Source organism: Anomaloglossus baeobatrachus, chromosome 5, assembly GCF_048569485.1.
Source record: "Anomaloglossus baeobatrachus isolate aAnoBae1 chromosome 5, aAnoBae1.hap1, whole genome shotgun sequence".
In the NCBI taxonomy this organism is placed as follows: Eukaryota; Metazoa; Chordata; class Amphibia; order Anura; family Aromobatidae; genus Anomaloglossus; species Anomaloglossus baeobatrachus.
The window spans coordinates 527573690-527599566 of record NC_134357.1 but is presented as its reverse complement, the minus strand read 5'-3'; the positions used below and the strand labels follow the sequence as shown (position 1 = coordinate 527599566).

Genomic DNA, 25877 nt, shown 5'->3' with positions numbered 1-25877 from the left:
CGGCTCTGCTAACTGTGTAATTCCCTCCTGACCCCACACATAACCTTCCCCTCATCCAGCCCCATGACAACCAGCACAGCAGAGTCCTGCATACACTGAGGAGCTGACCATGTGACCCCTGACTCCTCCCCTCCATGTGACATCATCACAGGTCCTGTAAGCACAGAGCAGCCATATATCTAGTGTGCGGCTCTGCAGGAGGAGGTATGTGGAGATTCCCCATTACTGGGCTCAGGCTCTATAGGGGGAATTGGCTCCATTGTCCTGGTGTGTGTGGCGTCTGCTGCACATGCTGGGACCTGGGCTGGGCCAGGGGGTTCTTGCCCAGTAGGGTTCCGGGTTGAGGAGTGATCCCGTGCCTTGGGCACTTTAGAAATGGCAGCTATTAAGAATACTGTGCGGTTGGAGGTGGTGGAGGATGACAGGACGGATATTGGGCTGGAGTACATTGTCAGGAATGTGGTGATGGGGCTGGCCGGAGTGGACCTAGACAAGGTGTTTTGCATCCAGGAATTTGCGAAGGCCGGTAGATTTGACATCTCCTTTTACACGGAGGAGGACTGCCTGAACTTTTACCAGCTGCTGAGAGAGAACCAGGCGCACGAGTTTCTGCAGTTTATCCTGGTTAAACCACTTTTTTCTAATGTGGAGAGGCCCATCACCGTCCATATGTACAACCCTTTTGTAGACATAGCCATGATTAGAGCGTTTTTGGCTAGATATTGCTCTTCTGTTAAAGGAGGGATTAAGCAGAAAAATATGTTTGGGGTGTTTAATGGGAACATAAAATTCTGGGTGCGTTTTAAACAAGATCCAGACAACATTGGTGGAATTATGCACCCTCCCGGGAATTTTTCCATTGGGGGAGATAGAGGCTATCTCTTCTATCCTGGGCAGCCTTCTTTTTGCAGGAAATGCTTCAAATATGGACATGTGGCTGATAACTGCGAGGCCGGTGTAGCCTGCAGGAATTGCAAACAAGTGGGGCATGAAGCCTCGGAGTGCCCCTTTTCCCCTATGTGTGACATCTGTGGTGCAGGAGATCACACTTGTAGGTCTTGCCCTGGCTTGCATCGCCAGTCATTTTTGGAGAGATCTCAGTTTGTGCGGCGCAAAGACAGGGATAAGGCTGTGAAGGAAACGCCAGCTCTGGAGAATGTCGCTGTTAACCCCCAGGTGTCTGAGGTGCCAGCTGTGTCTGTAATGGGGGCTGTGGTAGATGATCTTCCCAAGATTGAGAAGCAAGCCATGTTGGTGGACATTGACCTTCCCAAGGTGGACGCCCTATTGGGGGTGGCGGAGCCCTCTGTGTGTGCAGAGCAATTGGGTGTGGTGCCAGAAACCCCTAGTGTGCCACTGCCTGCTTCTTCTGTGGATCTCACTCCTGCAGAGCTGATTGAGGAGTTTCTGAGCCCTGTGCCTGTTTCTCCCTTGAGCCCTAGTATGTATACATTTTCTGTGTCTCCAGAGGAGAAGGAGGAAGCCAGGATGCCCAGGGCAGAGAGCAGTGCTATTTTCAAGAAGGTGCTGGACAAAAATAAAATGTCTCATAAATCTGTGAAGAGGTTAAGGAGTAATCTATTGGCAAGGGTTCATGCGCCTCCAATAGAAACACATAATCCTTATGCTATATTGTCTCCTGACTTGGGGGACGAGTTGCAATCTGAGGCGCTTTCTGCAGTTAATCCTATGTCTCCCAGTGTGGGTTTTTTGGAGGACGGCAAGGTGGCTCTCTTGGAGGATATGCTTGAAGATCCGTCGTAATGTGAATGCTCTGCACCTGCTTGAATGCGGTTTCTATTTCCCCTCTTTGGTTCCCATAAACCTATACCTCTATGGTGTTACAACTAAGGATCCTATCACAAAATGTGCGTATGTTTACCTCTTTGCCTAGGCGCACAGTGGTATTGGATTTTTTGGCCTCAAAGGGCAGTGATATTGTCTGTGTACAAGAGTGTGGATTAAAGAAATTTCCCAAGAAAAGTGAGTGGAAATATGGAGACTCTATCTGGTCTTTTTCTACTTTGAATAGGAATGATGGCATTGGGGTGTTGATACAAAATAAGGACATTACTGTCAAGGAATACACCGTGATTGAAGAAGGCAGATGTGTGCTGGTTTCTTTGTGTTACCATGGATGGGACTTCAGGCTCATATGCATTTACGCAAATGTGGACAAACATGACCGTCTTTTGTTATTTCAGAAGTTAATTTCGTTTTTACACGGTAAAGTTCCTGTTTTTGTGGTTGGAGATTTTAATTGTGTATTTTCCAAATCAGCAAGAGCAAGTGCCTGTGAAAACAAGGTGGATGCAACAGGTATTTTGTGGAATAAGATACTGAAAGATTTTTCCTTAAAGGATGCAGTGGCTACTAAACCAGGACCATTTACTTATCATGCCGCGGATGGTCGCACGGACTCCCGGCTGGATTATTTTTTCCTTTCAGATGCAATTTACTGTACTAATTATGTCCAAGAGAGAGTGTGTTTTTCTGATCATGAATGTTTGATGGGAGTGTTTGAGGTGGATGAATTTTCTTATGGAAGGGGTAGGTGGAGAATGAATGTGAGTGTGCTAGGGGATGAAAGGGTTACAAGAATGTTTGCTATGAGGTTTGCTGGATGGGTGAGGCAGAAAAATGATTTTGGTGATATTTTGCAATGGTGGGAATGGGTTAAATGTAGGATACGTGGTTTCTTTCGGAAAGTTGGTTGCACCAGGGCTAAACAGAGAAGATTGGCCTTTACCCGCTTTAATAGACGGATTGCTTTTCTGCGTAGGTGTAAATCGTTTGGTATGTGTGTGGAGGAAGAGTTGCAGGGAGCGCAGAAAGAGGTGAATGACTGGATAACTGAGAAGGGTCGAGAGATTGTGTTCCGCTCTCGAGTGAAAATCAAAGAGCAGAATGAGAAATGTACTCGATTTTTCTTTAAGAAAATGTGTGGAGGGAAGAAAGATATGAGAATTTTGCTGAATGAGGAAGGTGAAGAAGTGCGTGGAGAAGGTGTGATAAAAGAAGTGGCAAGATTTTATAGAGAGTTGTATGATGTGAAGGAATGTGAGATGGGCAGGGAGAATGAGTTTCTGCAGGTGGTGAAGAACTTTGTGGATGAGGATGCAGGGCTTAGGTTGCTGGATGATATTACTATGGGGGAACTCCATGATGTGATAAGCAAATCACCTAAGAACAAGTCCCCAGGGCATGACGGGATACCATGTGACTTTTATGTCAAGTTCTGGGACATTGTGGGTAAAGAATTCTTGGAGGTGGTGAAATTCTTATTCACAGGGAAGGAGATGCCGGACTCTATGAAGAGAGGATTGGTGGTCTTACTTTATAAAAAGGGGGATAAGAGGAGTTTGGTGAATTGGAGACCTATAACTTTATTGAATGCAGATTATAAAATCTATGCAAAAATTCTGGCAAGTAGAATGAAGGAGGTGATTGCTTCAGTGATAGGTGAGGAACAGGTTTGTGCGGTGCCCAAGCGTAGGATACATGACAATGTGTGCCTGGTGAGAGATGTGATTGAGGACTGTAAGAATAGGAAGAAAAGTATAATTGTGTGTGCATTGGATTTTGAGAAAGCGTTCGATCGAGTGGCCCATTTGTTTTTGTTTAGTGTGTTGATTAGAATGGGTTTTCCTGAGCGTTTGGTTAGGTTGATTGCGTGTTTGTATGAAGGTGCTCAGAGTGTGGTGCAGGTGAATGGTTTTTTCACGGAACCTTTTAGGATTTTGTCTGGTGTTAGACAAGGTTGTCCACTTTCTCCTATTTTATTTATTTGTGTGTTAGAACCTCTGTTACAATTGATTAGGCAAGATAAGGTTGTGAAAGGGTTTTTGGTTCCAGGTAGTGATGGTAAGGTCGTGAAGGCTGTGGGCTACATGGATGATGTGTGTGTGTTGTGTGACTCTGAGTGTGATTTGCAAAGGGTGAAATTGTTGGTGAAATTATTTTGTATTGCGTCTGGTTTCAAAATTAATTGGGGGAAAAGTAAAATTAAGGTTCTTTTTAGTTCTCAGGAGGTGAGGGATGTGGATATGGAATGTGTGAATGAGGGTATTGAGGTGCTGGGTGTTAGTTTGGATGAGGAGTTGAAAGGTGAGAAAAGTTGGGATGTAATGAGTGGTAAGATAGCGAGGAAATTGGATTTTTGGAGGCTGCGTGAATTATCCTTCACAGGGAAAATATTGGTCATTAAAAGTGTAATATTGCCTATGATTATGTATTTGGCGTTGGTGTTTCCTCCGCCGTGTGTCTTTTTTAGGCGTATAAATAGATTATTGTTTATATTTCTATGGGGTAGTAACATAGAGAAAGCTAAAAGAGAGATTCTCTTGAAAAGTAGAAGGAATGGGGGTTTGGGTTTCCCTAACCTGGAGGTTTATATTGGGTTAAATTGCATTAGGTTTTTAATAACTTTATTTGCTAAGGAAACTAAAGCTGCTAGTATGGCCAGATATTTGGCCGGCACTATGGCCAACCGACTACAATGGTCTTTTCAGGACAATAGTAAGCCAATTGCTTTTCTGTGTCCGCTGTGGTATTTGAGGGTGGAAGCCTTTATCAAAAAATTTCATCTGGAGAAAATGTCTGTGTTGAGCTTTCTTAACAAGAAGGTTTTGACTAAGAGAATGTGTATGAATGATATGATGTGCGTGATTGCAGGGTTGAAGTCTGCAGAAGCGGAAGATGTCTGGCAAAAATTGGAGCGTTGTGACTTGTCTAATAAACAGAAGGATTTTGTGTGGATGTCTTTGCATGGGGTGCTGCCGGTGAGGAGCGTGCAGAAAAGAAAGGGGTTGGCTGTGTCTGAACGGTGTCCAAGAGAGCGGTGTGGAAGTGATGAGGAGGTGCATCATGTGTTGTGGTCTTGTAACTTTGCTAAGGATGTCTGGAATAAGATGAGTAGGTTATGTATGGAATTGACCGGGATACAGTGTCTGACTTATAGGATTATTATGTTTGGGTTATGTAAATTAAATAGTACGGAGGATAGATTGTTGTGGATATTTTTGGCTTGTGTGAAGGAAGTGCTCTGGAATTGTAGAAATCTGTATGTGTATAAGGAGGAGGTGATTGAGGTGACTGATTGCGTCAGTATGATCTTAGAGAAATTGCATTTCTATTATAAGTATGATTTGGAGAGAGGACTGGATGCAGAGGGGATGTGGAAGTTTTTGAAGTGGAAACAGATATTTGTGTGATTTGTATATTTGGATTTCATGGTTATAAGTTTGTAACAGTTAAGGTTTTTCTTTTGTGATGACACTGAATTAAAGGAAAACCTTATATGATGATTAAGACATGACCATATGCTGTCTTCCTATGGGAGCACAGGGCTATGGTGGACACTCTATCTTAACCTGAAAGGTTTTATAAAAAAAAAATAAAAAAAAAAAAAAAAAAAAAAAAAAATTAACCCTTTCACTACTGGGATTATGTTGACAAGTTCCCAGATCTATAACGTCTTGTCCCTTTTCTTCTGCTGTTCCAGACACATACACACACAGTAGTTGCCCCATTCATGGTGCCACACAATATAATCCCTCCGCTCCTCCTGGCACAGCTCCCCGATACGGGAATGTTTGTTATGGGACGATTTCTGGAGCAGTCGGAGGGTGTTGTCTGTTATTTACAGCATGAGCTATACATTGTAATAACATTGTTTTCGGGTTCATATGTTTCCTGAAAATATCCGTTTTTAGCTGTTTTGCTTATGCCGTTCTATTTTGTTTTGGGGTTTTTTATGTGTCCCTTCTTTTCCCCCTTGAAACCGGTGTCGAGAACGTCTGTTTGGCCTCTGGCTGCGTATGGGAAAGTGTCCTGATGAGGTGATGGCCACAATCTCAAAGATACCTGTACAATGGGATCAATATTATGCCGGACATTCACCTTCACATACTATCAACAATCTCCAGGATTAGTCCAAATGTCTGTTTATCTTATACACTTCATGAATATAGGGGTTCTGTGCATAAATTTAAGCTGTTAAAAGGCATCTGTCAGCAGGTTTTTGCTATGTAAGTTGAAGACAGCCTGCTGTAGGGGCTAATGCATAGAATTCAGGGATGCCTATCTTGTCAAGGCCGATCTGTTGTTTATTTGCAATGTTTGATTAACCAGCATGACGTATCATTACTAGGACTACAATGATACAAGCATGCTAGTCCGGCATGGCCCCTCTTCCGATTGTACATTAACCGTGAGGTGTTAAGGCCGCTTTACACGCAGCGATATCGCTAACAATTGAGCCCGCCCCCGTTGTTTGTGCGTCACGGGCAAATCGCTGCTCATGGCGAACAATATCACTTGGACGCGTCACACATACTTACCTTCCTAATGACGTCGCTGTGGCCGGCAAACAAACTCTTTTCTAAGGGGGAGGGACGTTCGGCGTCACAGCGATGTCACACAGCAGGTCACCAATAGAAGCGGAGGGGCGGAAAGCAGCCGCATTAACGTCACACCCACCTCATTGCCGGAGGACGCAGGAACGCTGTTTTCCTGCTTTCTTCGGCTCTGCTGCCTCCTGCTTCTGACCCCCGCCAATTATACTCACAGACTACTCACTGCATTAAGGAGCTGGAAGCCGGAGCATCGACGGGGACATCGCCAAGGACAGCATCGGGGACTTCATCGCTGGTGACATGTGAGTATTCAGCAAGCAATGTGTGTGCAGTGATGTCCAGGAGGTTTTGGAGTCTGATAATCTCCTAATGACACCTCCACGACATCCGCGCTAAAGCGGGTGTCACGATGGTGACTTCACAGGTTCTTCAGAGTTCATTGGGAACTCTGATGACCTCCTGGATGTCACTGCACACACACACTGCTTGCTTGCTGAATACTCAGCTGTCCCCGGCAATGCTCCCCCTAACAATGCTGTCCTCAGTAATGCTCCGGTTTCCAGCTCGAAGGTGCAGTAAATATTCTATGAGTATAATAAGCAGGGGTCAGAAGCAGGAGGCAGCAGAGTCGAATACAGCAACGCTGGATAAAGGTGAATATGGAAAATCTTTTTATTTCACAGACACGTTTTCTCCGGTATGTGTCACACAGATCACATCAATGTGCGATTCGTGTGACATCAGTGCTGCCGGAGAAAAAACGGACATGTCTCCGTGCGGAGCCATGCGGGGTCACACGGTCCAAGTGAAAACACAGACGTGTGTGTAACTTTTATAGAATAACATGGGTACGTGTGGCATCCTTGATAAAAACGGATGTCATACGTACCAGAAACACGGACGTCTGAAACCAGCCTTATTGGTTTTCAAGACCACCTAATCAGCATTTGTTTCTACGATCATGTACAGGTGAGACTCTCCCTACAAATCACCTCTGAAGCCTGCATGGCCCATAGACTATGTCAATTTATTGCTATGGAGCTGCAAGTGTTCTCCGGAGGGAGAACAGAGAGAGACCGCAGAGGCCCGAATCCTGATCCTGGACACGTGCAGCTGCAGATTCCTGCGGCGAGCACTCGCGACCCCACAGGAGAGGACATGCTACTTCCAGAACGCAGCGTGTCCTGATGGTAATGTTTGGTAAAAAAAAAGTAATTCTTCTCCATCACTTAGAGTATGTGCACATACCCTAAGTGATACAGAAGAATTACTTTTTTTTTTAAGGTATTCACCAAAAAAGATAAATAAGACAATACTTGCAGACTATAATAGTCATTATAAGAGTGACCTAACTAACATGGTGCAGTAAGTTTGCTTTCCTTATAATAAAAAATATTTCTGTTTTTTTTTTTTTTTTCCCAGCACTGGTATGGTGCTGTAAATCCAAGCCCCCCCAACAAATACACTTACCTTCTGGTGTTTGTATGTTTTACCAACGCCGCTCCGGTTCCATTGCCCCATCTTACGCCTGTAACTTCTGACTGTCCGGAAGTCAGAAGTTACGTCACAAGCTCCCAGTTCATCTCTAGGAGAGTAAAAACGAGGCTCTCATAGAGTTGTATTGAGTTGTCACCTCCAATGCGCTCCAGCAAACCCTCGAGCTGCTGGCAGGTCACAAATCGCAGGTCACAAATCGCAGACCAATCGTAGCAGTGGCAATAGAAGATGAAGCCTACAGAAGGTGAGCATAAGATGAGAGCAGGGGACTAAGGGGCACTTTGCACACTACGACATCGCAAGTGCGATGTTGGTGGGGTCAAATTGAAAGTGACGCACATCCGGCAGGTGATATCGTAGTGTGTAAAACCTTTTTGATACGATTAACGAGCGCAAAATCGTTGTAATCGTATCATCGGTGTAGCGTCGGTCATTTCCATAATTTGGAAATGACCGATGTTACGATGTTGTTCCTGCGGCAGCACACATCGCTGTGTGTGAAGCCGCAGGAGCGAGGAACATCTCCTACCTGCGTCCTGCGGCCCACGCCAGCTATGCGGAAGGAAGGAGGTGGGCGGGATGTTTACGTCCCGCTCATCTCCGCCCCTCTGCTTCTATTGGCCGCCTGCTGTGTAACGTCGCCATGACGCAGCACGACCCGCCCCCTTAATAAGGAGGCGGGTTGCCGGCCAGAGCGACGTCGCAGGGCAGGTGAGTGCATGTGAAGCTGGCGTAGCGATAATGTTCGCTACGCCAGCTATTACCATGATATCGCAGCTGCGATGGGGGCGGGGACTATCGCGCTCGGCATCTCAAGCATCGGCTTGCGATGTCGTAGTGTGCAAAGTGCCCCTTAGATTTAAAGCACCACTTGTACACTTCAATAGTGCAATACAATAAAAGAGCTGGAGTGGTGCTTTAAGGTAAATCCGATTTAATTCTTTATTCAACAATAGTTATTATTGGGATCATACAACCTGCAGGCTTTTGATGCTTAGGTAATACACTGCATTACATCATTGCAGTGTATTATGCCTGCCTGTCAGTGTAATAATAACAGACTGTCTTTCGTTGGATCTAATAGACTTTCATAATAGGCTCAAAGTCCTTTATTAAGACTGGAGATACCATTGAAACCCAGCAGCACCCTACAATTACATAGTTGAGTGGGGCGTAATGGGCTGACTCCATACCTCTGTGAACCTTCTCTAATTGCCTGCAATTGCTTTTGACAAGCGCTTAAGCTGCCAGGATCTGAGTTGCAGCTGTGCCAATGCTACAGCTATGATGTATATGTACATTGTAGTGACCAACAGAAGGTTTGTGAAAAAAAAAAACCACATCTGTAAAGAACTGTGGAATTAATAGCACTACCGTGAAGGAAATAATTATTCGATCCCTTGCTGTAAGTTTGCCCACTGACAAAGACATAAGCAGTCTATAACTTTAAGGGTAGGTTAATTTTAACAGTGAGAAATGGAATATCCAAAATAAAATCCAGAAAATCACATTGTATAAATTATATTAATTTATTTGCATTTTGCAGAGAGAAATAAGTATTTGATCCCTCTAGAAAACAAGAATACCAAACAAAAATATTCCAGAAAATATCACAATTGATTCATAAATAGAAATTTTATTGGTTAAAAACAGACACACAATTAAAAACATGATAAGAACATAAACGAAGGAGGAGAAGGTAGGGAAAAATACACACATATAATATCCGGGTGGCCAGATAATGGATATATTATATTTATTTTAAGGTCTGTAGCCAATGAAAACTTTGTGCTATAGAAAAAGATATTTTTAAGCTGGATACATCAATACAGAGGCAGCTTTCACTCAGTTGATTGCAGAGAAAACTGCTCAAACCTTGTAAATAATCAGAGCACATGAGACACAGACCAAAGGTACATCCAGGCCATACCCATTAGCAATTTTTGTCTCATCTGACCACAGTACCTTCTCCCAGTCACTCTCAGAATCATCCAGGTGTTCATTGGCAGACTTCCAACGGGCTGCACATGGGCCTTCTTGAGCAGTGGGACTTTGCGGGCACTGTAGGATTTTAAGCCATTACAGCATAATGTGTTACCAATGGTTTTCTTGGTGACTGTGGTCCCAGCTGCCTTAAGATCATTACCAAGCTTCCCCTTTGTAGTTTTACGCTGATCTCTCACCTTCCTCATGATACTGGATAGGTGAGATTTTGCATGGCGCCCCAGATTGATATCGATTGACAGTCATTACGTATTTCTTCCATTTGTTTACTATTGCACCAACATCCTTACAAAGCTCTTCGGTGTTGCCCATGTTGTAGAGGTTAGAGTCTGACTGATTAATTGAGTCTGTGGACAGGAGTCTTTTATACATGTGACAATTTAACACTGCCGTCTTTAATGCAGGTAACGAGTTAATTAGGAGCAACTAAGTGGTCTGTAGGAGCCAGAGCTCTTAATGGTTGGTAGAGGATCAAATACTTATTTCTCTCTGCAAAATGTAAATAAATTTAATATAATTTATACAATGGGATTTTATTTTGGATATTCTATCTCTCACTGTTAAAATTAACCTACCCTTAAAATTATAAACTGCTCATTTCTTTGTCAGTGAGCAAACTTACAAAATCAGCAAGGGATGAAATAATTACTTCCTTCACTGTATACAAGTGGGTAAAATAAAAAAATGTGTATCAGGCTTTCAATGACTATTTTAAAGAAAGTATTTAGAAATGCCTCAAAATGTAGTGTGTGTGTGTGCGCATCAGACATGAGATTTACTATGATGAAACATTGCATTGTTCGAGAGGTCAGACTGCGAGATGCCGACTGCAAGACCTGGTAATGGCAGATACTATAACAGCTTTTAAGAAAGGGCTGCATGATTTCCTCAATATATACAGCTTTGTCGGTTATAAATGATTTAGTGATGAATTGTGTAATTGGTGGAAGAAGATTCAACTAGTTTAAACTAGTGACCAACATAGCCACTGATTGGGGACATGGAGGAGATGTCATTGTAAACTATTCCAACCATGTTCCAGTCCTTGCGAGAAGAGAGGATACAACATCTAAATGTTTTATCTCATCATATGTTTTATCTTTTATTTTATTCAGGTTCCTACAATATAAATTCCTCCTAGTGGATATCATCTAAGATAATCTTCCTGATTGACCCATCAAGGATGGATAGGGACAGGGACAAGATGACGGAGAAGATATTACACCTCACCCTAGAGATCCTCTTCCGGCTTACTGGAGAGGTGAGAGATACTGATGACGTCACATTACATCATTCTTATCTATGGGAATAACAGATGGACAGACCTGGAGAGGTGAGGACTCTGGAAATGTCTGTAGTGAGATTTATTACTGTGTCTCTCCATAACCAGGATTACACAGTAGTGAAGAAGACCTCTAGTGAGCGCTGTCAGGACCCTGTATCTGAGGGATGGGGAAGACCTCTAACCCCAATCACGGGGCCTCCACCTCTCCCCCTGATACATGAGGACATCAATGAGCAGAAGATCCTGGAACTCACCTACAAGATGATTGAGCTGCTGACTGGAGAGGTGACACTGCTGGGAATGGTGGGACATTATACAGTAATGCTGTGAAGGGATTGGGAGGATGACGGTATCATTGTATGTGTCAGGTTCCTATAAGGTGTCAGGATGTCACCATCTATTTTTCCATGGAGGAGTGGGAGTATTTAGAAGGACACAAAGATCTGTACAAGGACATCATGATGGAGGTACCCCAACCTCTCACTTCACCAGGTAATGGACAGGATTAAATACACACGGCCTATAATTATCTGTATGCAAGGAATGAATTCAGTCCCTGTATGTGTTTCCTCCAGTTCTATCCAGTGAGAGGACAACACCAGAGAGATATCCCCATCCACTTCTTTCACAGGACTGGGGACAAGAAAATCCCAATGTTACTTGGGATCATCAGGTAGATAGAGAAGAAGGTGTTATGAAATCTCCCCTATGATGTGTAGAATGTGTAGACGGCTGTGAAGGTCTTGTGCTCAGTCTTGTTTTATCCACCAGCATTTTACACACGTGGTCAAAATTGTTGGTACCCCTCGTTTAATGAATGAAAAACCCACAATGGTCCCAGAAATAACTTGAATCTGACAAAAGTAACAAATAAAAAAAATCTATGAAAATGAACAAATGAAAGTCAGACATTGCTGCTTTTCTGCTTCCACGGATTTTTTTTTAAAATAAAACTCATGAAATAGGCCTGGACAGAAATTATGGTCCCTTAACTTAATATTTTGTTGCATACCCTTTAGAAGCAATCACTGCAATCAAACGGTTCCTGTAACTGTCAATGAGACTTCTGCACCTCTTGACAGATGTTTTGACCCACTCCTCAAGAGCAAACTGCTCCAGTTGTCTCGTGTTTCAAGGTTGATTTTTCCTGATGGCATGTTTCAGCTCTTTCCAAAGATACTCAATAAGATTTAGGTCAGGGCTCATAGAAGGCCACTTCAGAATAGTCTACTATTTTCTTCTTAGCCATTCTTGGATGTTTTTAGCTGTGTATTTTGGGTCATTATTCTGTTGCAAGACCCAAGCTTTCCGACACTGAGAAGCACATTTCTCTCTAGAATCCCTTGATAGTCTTGAGATTTCATTGTAACCTGCACTGATTCAAAAGACCCTGTGTCAGATGCAGCAAAGCAGCCCCAGAACATTACTGAGCCTCCTCCATGTTTCACAATAGGGACAGTGTTCTTTTCTTGATATGCTTCATTTTTCCGTCTGTGAACAGAGAGCTGATGTGCCTTGTCAAAAAGTTCAATTTCTGTCTCATCTGTCCATAGGACATTCTCCCAGAAGCTTTGTGGCTTGTCAACATGTAGTTTGGCAAATTCAAGTCTGTGTTTATTATGATTCTTTTTCAACAATGCTATCCTCCTTGGTCGTCTTCCATGAAGTCTACTTTGGCTCAAACAACGACGGATGGTGCGATCTGACACTTATGTTCTTTGAGTTTGAAGTTCACCTTTAATCTCTTTAGAAGTTTTACTGGCCTCTTTTGTTACCATTCATATTATCCGTCTCTTTGATTTGCCACGTCCAGGGAGGTTGGCTACAGTCCCATGGATCTTAAATTTCTGAATAATATGTGCAACTGTGGTCACAGGAACATCAAGCTGCTTGGAGATGGTCTTATAACCTTTTACCTTTAACATGCTTGTCTGTAAATTTTTTTTTTTTTTTAAAAATCTCCTGAGACAACTCTTTTCTTCGCTTTCTCTGGTCCATGTTGAGTGTGGCACACACCGTATCACCACACGGCACAGTGAGTATCTGTAGCCCTATATAGAGGCACACTGACTGATTACAATATTGTAGACACCTGTGATGCTAATTAGTGGACTCACCATGATTTAACATGTCCACTTTGTCACATTATTTTCAGGGGTACCATCATTTCTGTCCAGGCTTATTTCATGGATTTTCTTTTTTTATAAATTTTGTGGAAGCAGAAAAGCAATGTCTGACTTTCATTTATTCCTTTATATAGATTTTTTATTTATTATTACTTTTGTCAGGTTCAAGTTATTTCTGTGACTATTGTGGCTTTTTCTTTCATTAAAGAAGGGGTACCAACAATTTTGACCACATGTATATGTTTTATACTTGTGTAATGAGAACGGAGGAGATGGCAGGATTAGAGCTGATCATACATATGACTTCTCCATCTGTCTGTGACTTTTACAATATCTGTTTCAGGGTGAAGATCTGACCCATATTAATACTACAGAGACATATGTGAGGGGTGATGAGTGGTGTAAAGAGGAGTTTCCTACAGATGTGTACCCAGGTTAGTAGTAGTAACTACTCAGTGGCAAAAAATTGAAATGTAGTTTTTCAATTATGTTACATGTCCAGAAGAGGAAGTACAGAGATTGGTGGGATACATTAGCAGTATAGAAAGATGAGCTGCTGTGATTAGTAAGCTGATTATGCTTTATTCTATTGTATTAATGCATGCTGGACTACAACGTGACAGAGGGACTGCTCAAGAAACAACTTGGAATTGGTGGCTTAAGAAGGAACACTATCTACTGTAATAGTACAGTATTTCTGTATATGAACTAAATGTAAATAAACTCGGGACTACAGAACAGAAGTACTTGTACTTGTATTCTGGTTACAAGTACGCTGAGCAGCAGCACTCAATGTCAAAAGGCAGCTGCAAAAGCCAACAAGATTTTAGGGAGTATAAAAACAGAGATAAAATCCTGTGATTGTAATATGTTACTACTCATCATTAAATCACTTGTGAGGGCACATCTAGAATATCGGATGCCATTTTGGGCTACACATTTAAAAAGGTAAGTTAGAGTCAGTTCAAAGCCGGTAACTAGATTATTACAAGGAGTGGAAGGCTTCTCCTAAGATGAGAGGTTGGAAAAGTTGGGCTTGTTTACCTTTTGAAAAAAAAAAAACGCCTCAAAGAAAATGTAATTTATATGTATAATTACATGTGTGGTCAATACAGAGTTCTTTCCAAGAACCTTAAAAAAAACCAGGGAGTCCGGCAGCTAAATCAGAATGGGTTCTTTACAATTCAAGCAGTCAGACTGTGGAATACCATACCGCAAGAAGTAGTAATGGCAGACATCTTAACAGCATTTGGTCTCGGCTCCACTTGTGCATCGCTTCCAATGCAAGATCATCTGAAGCGTTATTCTAATGACCGTCCGCTCATGCTCTGCTGCGAGCATAAGCCAAGGGTCATACGACTGTGATCCGATCTTGCTATCGGATCACAGCTGCGGAGGAGAGGGAGAGATTAATTTCTCCTTCTTCTCCTCGGCCTATCTCGCCGTATATCACACTGCACTCAGATGACATCTGAGTGCAGTACAATGTTTCACTTGCACACACAGACTTGTATGGGTGCGTGTGAGCCAAGACTCGCTAACAAACGCAGCATGCTGCGATTCTTTTATCATGCTGATATGGCATGAGAAAAAAATTGCAGATGGACACTGCTTAATTAATTAACACTGGTGCGAGTGCAATCTGATGTTTTATTAGATTGCACTTGTCCATGATAATCGCAAGTGGAACCGAGCCCTTTTAAAAAGATCTGGAATCTTTTATGCCCCCAAAAATGTTACTGCGGGTTATAGATAATATAGGAATAAAAACTGTAGAAGAAGGTTGATCTTGATGTGTTTTTTGTCATCCTATGTTGACAAACTATGTTTGACCACCGCGCACCTCGTACTGGAGCAACCTGCTTGCCTGCTTGGTACGTATTGAGCAGAGTCAATCCTTGTCTCTTGCCAGAAATTATTTCACCTGTTCAACTTTGCCTTTGGCCTGAAGGAGATAAGCTACAAAAAATAAAATCAAACTTTACCTGTGATTATCTACAAAGCACTTGATAGAACCTTGATGGTGATTGTACACCTGTAGAATAGAATAAAACTGAAAGGAATGAAGAACTGAAGTTCTGTAGCTTGATTTGAAAGTCAAAATAATGAGATAAGACATCCACTTCAACATTTTCATAACAATGTGAAAGTGTGAATAGACATCAGAGTAGAAGAACAGACTTGTTGAGGATTCAAGTGATGAGCATTTGTGATTAGATAATCAAATCAATATTTGGCGTGCCCTCGCTTTTTCTTCAAAACAGTATCAATTCTTTTCTGAAAACTTGTACACAGATTTTAAAGAACTTTGCTAGGAGTTTGTTCCAAACATCATGGCAAATTAACCACAGATCTTTTGTGGATATTGGGTTCTGCAAATCCTTCTGTCTCTTCATGTTATCCCAGAAAGACTCCATGATGCTGAGATTGGGGCTCCGTTGGATCGTATCATCACTTCCAAGATTTGTTGTTATACTTTTATGCTGAAGATTGTTCTTAATGACATTTGACTATGTTTGGGGTGGTTGACCTGCTGGATGGATGGTATAACTTGATGGTATTGCATGATGGACAATTATTAGCTTGCATTTCTAAGAGTTGAGGACACAAAGAAATTAGCAATTTTGAGGACCTTAGACACAGTAATCTGCTAAAAAAACCTTTGTTCATCAGATGAAAGACACATGGTTACTTCGCTTTGAAATTGGAAGAAGTCCAGCATTGCCATGAGCTTAGAACTGAGGCCATCAGTTGAAACCACCTAAACCTATTAAATGTTTGTAGAAATCTGGCCAGAACTGATCTTCGTGAAAGAATTACAGCCAAACTGCCATACCATGTTATCCCGAAAATAAGGCCTAGCAGAAGTTTTCAGCAAGGCTTATATATAAGACCTACCCTGAAAAAAATAAGACCTAGTTGTGGTTCAATAATGAAGTGTCCATGCAGCTAAAAAAGTTAAAGAATATTGCAGGACCCTTCATTATAGAAAGCAGACACCCCCAAAAGAGAGAAGAAAAAGACAAAAGACGCCACGATCATACTCACCTGACGCAGACCGGGAGCAGTAGAACGCATCAAGGACCTGCGGTGGAACGCTCACCAACACACATCAGATCACACACATATGAAATTGCACACACACACAATTACACATCAAATTGTACACATACATTCACCATATCCAGCGATATCGATTGCTTCTGGGCGGTATAAGAACCTGGGACGCTGTACGGTGGAGTACCAGGACCTGCGGGTGGAATGCATGGAGGATCCAGCGGTGGAACGCATTATAGAGACGAGAGCAGAGAGTCCCCTGCTAGCTGGAATCAAGTGGTATCACCGGATGTGGTGAGTGTGTGCGCCCGTGATTATATGTGCGATCTCATGAGTGTGTGTGTGTGTGTATGCAATCTGATGTGTAAGTGTTGACCAGGAGGAGGGGAGGACAGCGTGCAGCATACCTGCTGGGATAGCCCGCTGAGGATCAAAGGAGGATCTGGGAGCCACGCAGACGCCCGGGGTCTGGTAAGTATGACGATCCTGGGAAGAGGGACCTGCATTTTTTGAAGGGGTAAACTTTCCCTCAACATTGTTTCCCTTGAGAACAAGCCCTCCCCCGAAAATCAGAACTAGTGTTTTTTTTTGTGAAAGGTACAGTGTTTCCCCGAAAATAAGACAACGTCTTATTTTCGGGGAAACTGGGTACCTTTCACAAGGAAACAACGCAAATGACTTGACGTTGCACAAAAACACAGGGCTGGAGGGTGGTACAAAAATGAGTGTCTGCCGGAGAGCAGTAAGTCATGATCGAAGTTTCTTGAAAGTTTGGGACAGAGCTTCAACAAATAGAGTTGTTTTTTTTGGTCAAGATTAAAGGTGTCGTCAATGGTGAAAAATATAATCTGACACTTATCCATTATGTAATATTATCAGGGAGTCTGAATGACTCCAAATTTATCCGCAAGAGGGGAACAACCCCAAACATACAGCCAATGTCATTAGGAAATACAGTATGGTCACAGAAATATGGTCAAAGTAAAGAAGAACAAGATGTTCTGGAAGTGATAATGCTGCCCCTATAGAGCCATGATCTCTAGATCATCAAGTCTGTCTGAGATAACATGAAGAGACAGAAGGAAATGCACAAGGCTCACACACAGACGATTTGTGGTTAGTTCTCCAAGGTGTTTGGAATAACCTCCCTGTCAAGATCCTTGAAATTGTACCTAGAAGATTTGAAGACAAATATTGATAGGATTCAGACTTCTCTTTTAATCGTATCACTTTGCATTTCGTTAATTGATAAAATAAACTTATTACCTTTTCTATTTTTTAAAGCCTTCTTATTTTGCAGTATTTTTTTTTTCTCACCTTCTTAAAACTTGTGCACATTAGTCTACATATTATAATGAATAATATTGTATTATATAAAAGTTATACTGCCACTTTTTGGTATTCTTTTATTTCACCACCAGTTAGGTATCAGTAATATATGTTCCCTGTGTGTAAATAAATTCTTGACCACTACCGCTTTCTGCTGTTTTTGGCGCCACTTCAGTCCTCTTTTGCACCTTTTCACTGGAGTTGTAACCGGCTGGATCACTCCAGTCTGTAAGACGCAGCATAAGGTTCTCATAAACACATTAAGAGAGAGAGAAATTGTTAATGGTGACTTTTGGCCAGTCACAGATGGTGAAGAGGGACCAGAGCCAGAACCAGTAGAAGAGGGACCAGAGCCGGAACCACTAGAAGCGAACCGGTAACTATTAAACTGTTTACAGGAAACATACATTATTGATACTATTACGGTGGTGAATTAAAAAAAGATACCCCAGAGTGGTACTTAAAAATAAGCTTATGTTCGGCAAGTTCACTTGAGCAATTTGAGAGTAAATGAATGAAGGGAAATTAGTAACTGTACAACCATAATACATGTACTCTAAAACAGCAAATTTTCCCTTCTAATTCTGTGTGTGACTAGACTGAATCAACATTCAGAACAAGAATTGTATGCATTTACTTAAGAATTTGTTTTCTAAGTCTTCTAAGTATTTATCTTCTAAGATTATTTTTCTTTTTTGGGAGAAGGGGTATTTTTCCGTTTTCTTTGGTTACTTGGCATTCATTTTATATTTTCCTTTGATTGCATTCAGCTAGATAATAATATTGATTTTATTCTTTGCAGATGACTACACCAAGAGCTCAGAGGTAGAACTGATGTTTGCAGGTTTTAAAGCAGAAGAACATGGTATAGCACCAGATATATATGAAGAGCATGCCATTATCCCAGAAATTCCTTTAGCCCTTTACAGCAAAAACCTGTCATCTTATCCATTTAAACAGATCCTGCCCTTTGATACATTGCAGACTGCAGAGTCAAATAAAAATGACAGAAGGGATGTTGAACATCATAGTCCTCATACAGGGAAGAAGCAATTTTCATGTTCAGAATGTGGAAAATTTTGGTTTAAAAAATCTGATCTTGCCAAACATCAGAGAGTTCACACTGGGGAGAAGCCATATTCATGTTCAGAATGTGGGAAAAGTTTCACTGAGAAATCAAGTCTTGTTAAACATAAGAGAAATCACACAGGGGAGAAGCCATATTCATGTCTAGTATGTGGGAAATGTTTTACCTACAAATCAGTTTTAGTTAAACATCAGAGAATTCACACTGGGGAGAAGCCATATTCGTGTTCAGAATGTGGGATATGTTTTAGTGACAAATCAGTTCTTGTTACACATCAGAGAATTCACACAGGAGAGAACCCATTTTCATGTTTAGAATGTGGAAAATGTTTTAAGCAAAAATCAATTCTTGTTGTACATCAAAGAATTCACACAGGCGAAAAGCCATTTTCATGTTCTGAATGTGGGAAATGTTTTAAGTATAAATCAATTGTTGTTGCACATCAGAGAACTCACACAGGGAAGAAGCCATTTTCATGTTCAGAATGTGGGAAATGTTTCACACAAAAAGCAGATCTTGTTAGACATCAGAGAGTTCACACAGGGGAGAAGCCATATTCATGTACTGAATGTGGGACATGTTTTACACAGAAAACAGATCTTGTAAGACATAAGAGAATTCACACAAAAGAAAAACCATTTGCATGTTTCGAATGTGGAAAATGTTTTAGAGAGAAATCGAGACTTGTTACACATCAGAGAAGCCACACAGGTGAGAAGCCATACACATGTTCAGAATGTGAGAAATCTTTTATACAGAAATCAGATCTTGTTAGACATCAGAGAACTCACAATTGAGATTGACCATGTTCATGTCCAGAATGTGGGAGATATTTCAAAGAGGACCTTTCCCTAGTTTTAGCATGTGGCCAGTTCAGCATCATGGTATAGTGGTGGCAGAGCTGAATAAAATAAAAAAAAAATTCTCATCTGCGTTGCAGAAATATTACCATTTAAATTATGGTTATAATTTATGGTAAGCCCAAAAGAGCGTTATCCGCCTGCTGATCTCACAGCAGTCAATATGACTGCTAATCTGAGCATAACTGAGCCGAGTATGATAACAATATACTTCCAGCTTTCATTTCACAGTAGTCAGTGTGGGTAGGTGGAGTAGAGTTGAGCGTCATTACAAACACTTCTGCACCTGCATCATTTTTTCACAAGTCTGTTAACTCTGCCCCTTTCCACACACAGAATACCATAAAATGGAAAGAGAAGGTATTTGTAAACACATTCAGCTCTCCTGTATTCTTTCCACTCTGATTGCTTTGAGATGAAAGCTGGAGGTATTTGGAATCACACTCACAACTTATGTACTCTACAAAGTAGGAAAGTAGGAGTTAACACCGCGCTGCTATAAAGAAAATTGGAACACAAATTAATCTTGATGGTGATCTTTTTATTCAACGCATTTCAGAGCTAAAATCTCCTCTTTCTTCCGGAATATGATCACAGTTGTACATTGAGCCACAGAGGTAAGGTATGTGTATATATAGAGAGAACCACATTTTGAATTTCTAAACACCCACAGGCAAGTAACGAACAGGTGACATGGGTGAATGTTATTTCACAGTGGTGGACAACAGAAATACAATAAATAAGATGTTGTGACTATAGACCATAGTCACAACATTTTATTTTATTTGTATTTCTGACGGAGACTTTATCTCCCAAACACGTTTAATGAAAAGGTCACCATCGAGGACAATGTGTGTTCTGAATTTGTTCGTGGCAGCGCGGTGTTAACCCTTATTTCCTACTTTGTCATTACTTCATATGGGGACTCCTGCAGCCATTTTCAAGCCTTCATAGTGGTTGTGCCTTCTCACAACCATTTCTGGTGAGCAAATCTGATTAACCCCTTAATGACCAAGGACGTCCTAAATCATTAAGAGGTAATCACTGCAGACTGCTGCAGTGAGGCAGCAGAGATCCCCGCGCATATCTGCTGATGTGTACAGCAGACGTGTGCCTCGCAGGAGCAGGTGGATCTTAGATCCACCAACGCCCGTTATCCCCTTAAATCGCGCTGTCAAACTGTGACAGTGCGATATAAATGCCCACAGCTGGCACTTACCCACCACCATCGGAAGCCCCGTGAGGTCATCACGGGGAGCCGATAATTGCAATGGTAGCACGGGGTCATGTGATAACTCCTGTGCTATTATAACTCACTTCCTGTTACAGACAGCAGAGCGCTGACTGTAACAGGAGAGCAGCCTTTCTGCCGATCTGAGCTGTGCAGCTCTGATCTACAGAAATGAATGAGCGATCAGACTGCTGATCCTTATAGTCCCCTAGGGGGACAAGTAAAATAAAAAAAAAGTAAAAGAAAAGTTTTAAAAAACAAATCTAAAAGTTCAAATCACTCCCGCACTCACCCCATTAAACATTAAAGGGTCAAAAAAATTAAAAAATATACATACATTTGGTATCGCCACTTTCAGAAATTCTTAGGCTATGTGCGCACTAGAGATGTGAAGTTTCTCAAGAAAATTTCTTGAGAAACTTCTGCCAGTGAAAGATTTCCGGACCTGCGGAAAAAATCCGCACCAAATCCGCATGCGGTTTTGCCGCGGATTTGCCGCGGATTTGCCGCGGATTTACCGCGGATTTACCGCGGATTTACCGCAGGTTTGTCCCTGCAATAAATAATAAAGATAATCGATAGACAGATAATGGATAGAGGGAAAGATGGATAGATGAATAGATAGATAGATAGAGGGATAGATAGATAGATAGAGGGATAGATAGATAGATAGAGGGATAGATAGATAGATGAATAGATAGATAGATAGAGGGATAGATAGATAGATGAATAGATGAATAGATAGATAGATAGAGGGATAGATGGATAGATAGATAGAGGGATAGATAGATAGATGAATAGATGGATAGATAGAGGGATAGATAGATAGATGAATAGATGAATAGATAGATAGAGGGATAGATGGATAGATAGATAGAGGGATAGATGGATAGATAGAGGGATAGATAGATAGAGGGATAGATAGATAGATAGATAGATGAGAAAGACATATATAATGTTCCACCTCCCTGCATTTTCTAAGCTGGCACCCTTTAGTGACTTTCATGTGGCACTAAAGGGTGCTTAGCCTTGTATTTAGCCATAAAATAAATAAATAATTAAAAAAAAACGACGTGAGGTCCCCCCATTTTTTGTAGCCAGCTAGGGTAAAGCAGACGGCTGCAGCCTGCAGACCACAGCTGGCAGCTTCACCTTGGCTGATAATCCAAAACAGTGGGCACCCCACGCTGTTATTTTAAATTATATAAATAATTTAAAACAAAAAACGTGCGGTCCCCCCCATATTGGATCACCAGCCAAGGTAAAGCGGACAGCTGGGGTCTGATATTCTCAGACTAGGGAGGTCCACTGTTATTGGACACTCCCCAGCCTAAAAATAGCAGGCCGCAGCCGCCCCAGAAGTGGCGCATCCATTAGACGTGCCAATCCTGGCGCTTTGCCCCAGCTCATCCCGCGCCCTGGTGCGTTGGCAAACGGGGTAATATATGGGGTTGATGCCAGATGTGTAATGTCACCTGGCATCAAGCCCTGGGGTTGGTGAGGTCAGGCGTCTATCAGATACCCGACATCACCAACCCAGTCAGTAATAATTAAAAAATAGACAACAAAAAAAGTTTTATTTGAAAAAACACTCCCCACATAGCCTCTTTAACCAATTTATTGAAAAGAACAATCAATCCACGTCCGGCGTAATCCAATAGGGGGGGGGGGGGTCCCACGGCGATCCATACCATAGTCGCTGTCCCAGTCAATGAAGAACAGAATGTTCCCCATTGGCTGGGAGAGCTGTGCAGTGACCTGAGCTAACATCAATAGGTCAGCTCAGGTCACTGCAGGGGATGACGAGCTCTGCCATCAGGAGCATAGATGAGATCATTACCTTCTGTGATCATCTCCTGTACTGCTGACGTCAGCGCTGTCACTGACTGCGTTGTCAGAAGTATCGCGAGAGCCCGTGACGTCACCGCTAGTGACAGTCTCGGGCCTCTCGCGAGACGGGCATATACAGCAGTGACAGCGCTGACGTCAGGAGGCAGGAGATCGTCACAGCAGGTAATGATCTCACCTCCTGACAGCAGCGATCGTCATCCCCGCGGCTCCCAGCACTGCAGGATGTCAGTGTCTGCCTGCGCTGCTGCGTGACAGGCTGCTGACACTGCGGGCAGACACTGACACCCTGCAGTGCAGTGTCAGTGTCTGCCTGTGTCAGTGTCTGCCTGCGCTGCAGCGTGACAAGCTGCTGACACTGCGGGCAGACACTGACACCCTGCAGTGCAGGCAGCCGCGAGGCCGGAGCAGGACACAGACTGCACGGGACAGACCTGGAGGTCGCACGGAAGTGCTTCTGTGCGGCGTCCAGGGAGTGTGACGTCTGCTCCGCTTCCTCTTCCTGGCATAATGACATCGCTTCCTGCAAAACCGCAGGCAGCGATGATCATTCCCGCAGGTAATTCGCGGCTATTCCGGGGGTATACCGCACATCATTGCTACCTGCGGAATACCCCCGGAATACCGCAGGTACCTGCGGAAATTAATGGACATGCACATTTTCTCAAGAAAGTTTCTCGAGAAAATTTTCTCAAGAAATTTTCTTGAGAAAAATCCGCACAGTGCGCACAGCTATTTTTTTTTCTCATTGAATTTCATGGGAAATGTCTGCACAAAGATTGCAGACATTTCTCAAGAAATTTCCGGGGCAAATCCGCGGGTAAATCCGCAGGTAAAAAGCTCTAGTGCGCACATAGCCTTAATCTATCAAAATAAAAAATCAATTAACTTGATCGATAAACGGCATAGCGGCAAAAAATGTAAACGAAAAAATTACGTTTTTTGGTCGTTGCAAATTTTGCGCAAAATGCAATAATAGATCAAAACTTAGCATCTACACAAAAATAGTACCATTAAAAATGTCAGCTTAAGAACCAAAAAATAAGTCATCACTGAGCCCAATATCCCAAAAAATGAGAACGCTACGTGTCGTGAAAAATGGGGCAAAAAGTGTACTATATTTTTTTTTTGGAAAGACTTGTGATTTTTTTAACCCCTTAGATAAAAGTAAACCTATACATGTTTGGGGTCTACAAACATGTACCGACCTGAGACATTACACTGACACATCAGGTTTACCATATAGTGAACACGGTGAATAAAATATCCCAAAAACCATCATTTAATTGCACTTTTTTTGCAACTTTTTCTGCACTTAGAATTTTTTTGCCGTTTTCCATTACACTATATGGTAAAACTTGCAGTTTCATTTAAAAGTACAACTCATCCCGCAAAAACACAAACCATCACATGGCAAGATTGACGAAAAAATAAAGTTACGGCTCTTGGAAAAGGGGGAGCAAAATATACCGAAAAACGGAAAATCGCCTCGGGGTAAAGGGGTTAATCCCCTCCTTATCCATCATCTGTGATAAGACACCATCTTCACCTTTTTGTCTTTCCAGTTACTTTCTGAAACTGCTGTACTCTACACAGTAGCTGATGTGGCAGAGCTGTGCGTCATAAGGGCTGTCTGCTATCACATGTCTCAAAGGAAATGGCGTATTCTTCTGATTTTCTGGAGCTTGTTCATTTTTCACTTGCTTATGAGTGGTCAACATCAAGCAGGGGAAGAAGTACATTCCCCCAAGAGCAGATTCTCTTGGAACAGCGTTGGGATGTAGCATAAATTGTACTTTATGAGCCAATATCTCCGCAACTGATATGAGAAATTAAGAAAAAGAAAAAAAACAAAAACTTTTCAGCCACCGTTACTTGATATGGTCAGTTTAACTTGATAAAACTGGTTAAAGATTCTCTTTAAGCTGAAGTCAAACGTTGCAGATCAGAGAATTCACTTGTGAGAACCCATTTTCATGTAGTCACATTATCTTCCATGTTTGGCTGATGTGCGCACTTACAGTATGGAGGAGACGGGAGCTGAGCCCATTCCATACTTCTAGGGATGCCAGCTGTATAATACAGCTGGCACACAAAGGTAACTGCTGTTATTGGAGCTGCTGAGGAAAATTACATAGATAAGTAAAGTTTACTAATTTTACTGCCAAATTGTGAAACAAAAAAACTCCAGCAGTTACAGTCAAAGGAAAAGCATTATCGAGCATTAGAAAATGTATGAAATTACCAATAAACATTTGTTTATAGCAGTCAAATAAATTACCTATGTATCAACCATCTCTGTAATATTCAGATATATATTTGTATTACAACTACATATAAAAAGGAGTTATCTAGTGCTTTTCTTTTCCACCCATATAAAATGTGTTGTAACCACTGATGTTCAAAATATTATCGATTAAAACCAGGTGGGCCCCACTCCGAATACTGAAAATTGGAGTGCTAGTATGATATACACAAGATTTACAATAAGCACAATTATGAGTATATGCAGAACAAACTGCACATCCAAAATATATGGAATATGGCTTTATTAAAGGGATCCTGTCACCAAATTTTGACCTTCTAAACTAAAATTAGCACCTTAAGCAACGCCTGTGCTGCATTCTATAAAGGTGCACTTTACTCCCTGTAGACCCCAGAAATGCCTTTATAAAATCTCCCGCCTTGTTTGTAAATTGTCCGGTGTGATGGGTGTCCTAATCTGCGCCTCCTGTCCCTCCTTTCGCTGTGCTCTTGCGCTAATCGACGTGGCTGACACCTCAGGGGTCATCCACATAGGTGGGCAAAATCTCGTGTGTGCGCAGACACATTCCCGACTCGCGTAGGCGCACTTCGCTTTGCCGGGCCGAAAGCATAGGTACACTTGCATGAATCAGTGAGTTCTCTGCGTATGAGTGGTATTTTGCACGGCGACGTGGCTAACGACACCCGCTTCATCCACATCCCTGGGAAAAATCTTGCGCCTGCGCAGAGAACTCACCAGTTCGCGCAGGCGCACCTATGTTTTCGGCTGTTCCTTAATAGGGCAGAGCGAAGTGCACCGGCGTGAGCCAGGAATATGTCTCTAGATGCAAGATTTTGGCCGCCTATGTGGATAGCACTCGAGGTATCATCCACGTCAATCATCACAAGAGGACGGCGAAAGGGGGGACTGGAGGTGCAGATTAGGATGCCCA

At 42.2% G+C, this 25877-nt stretch overlaps 1 protein-coding gene across 1 annotated transcript; it reads left to right on the top strand.

Moving 5' to 3' along the window:
• Positions 1-152: 152 nt before the first annotated feature.
• LOC142312130 (uncharacterized) lies at positions 153-21840 on the top strand. The gene is made up of 7 exons (XM_075351021.1): positions 153-204; positions 10973-11118; positions 11248-11427; positions 11511-11634; positions 11718-11815; positions 13612-13702; positions 18457-21840. The coding sequence occupies exons 2-7, from the start codon at positions 11041-11043 to the stop codon at positions 19536-19538; spliced, it is 1653 nt and encodes a 550-aa protein (XP_075207136.1). The 5' UTR covers positions 153-204; positions 10973-11040; the 3' UTR covers positions 19539-21840.
• Positions 21841-25877: the final 4037 nt, after the last annotated feature.

Excerpts from the sequence above, each read along its gene's own strand:
- LOC142312130 (XM_075351021.1), top strand. The coding sequence starts at position 11,041 with ATGGATAGGGACAGGGACAAGATGACGGAGAAGATATTACACCTCACC. Across the intron at positions 11,428-11,510 it reads TTGAGCTGCTGACTGGAGAG|GTTCCTATAAGGTGTCAGGA; the intron begins GTGACACTGCTG and ends TGTATGTGTCAG. Across the intron at positions 11,816-13,611 it reads ATGTTACTTGGGATCATCAG|GGTGAAGATCTGACCCATAT; the intron begins GTAGATAGAGAA and ends TATCTGTTTCAG.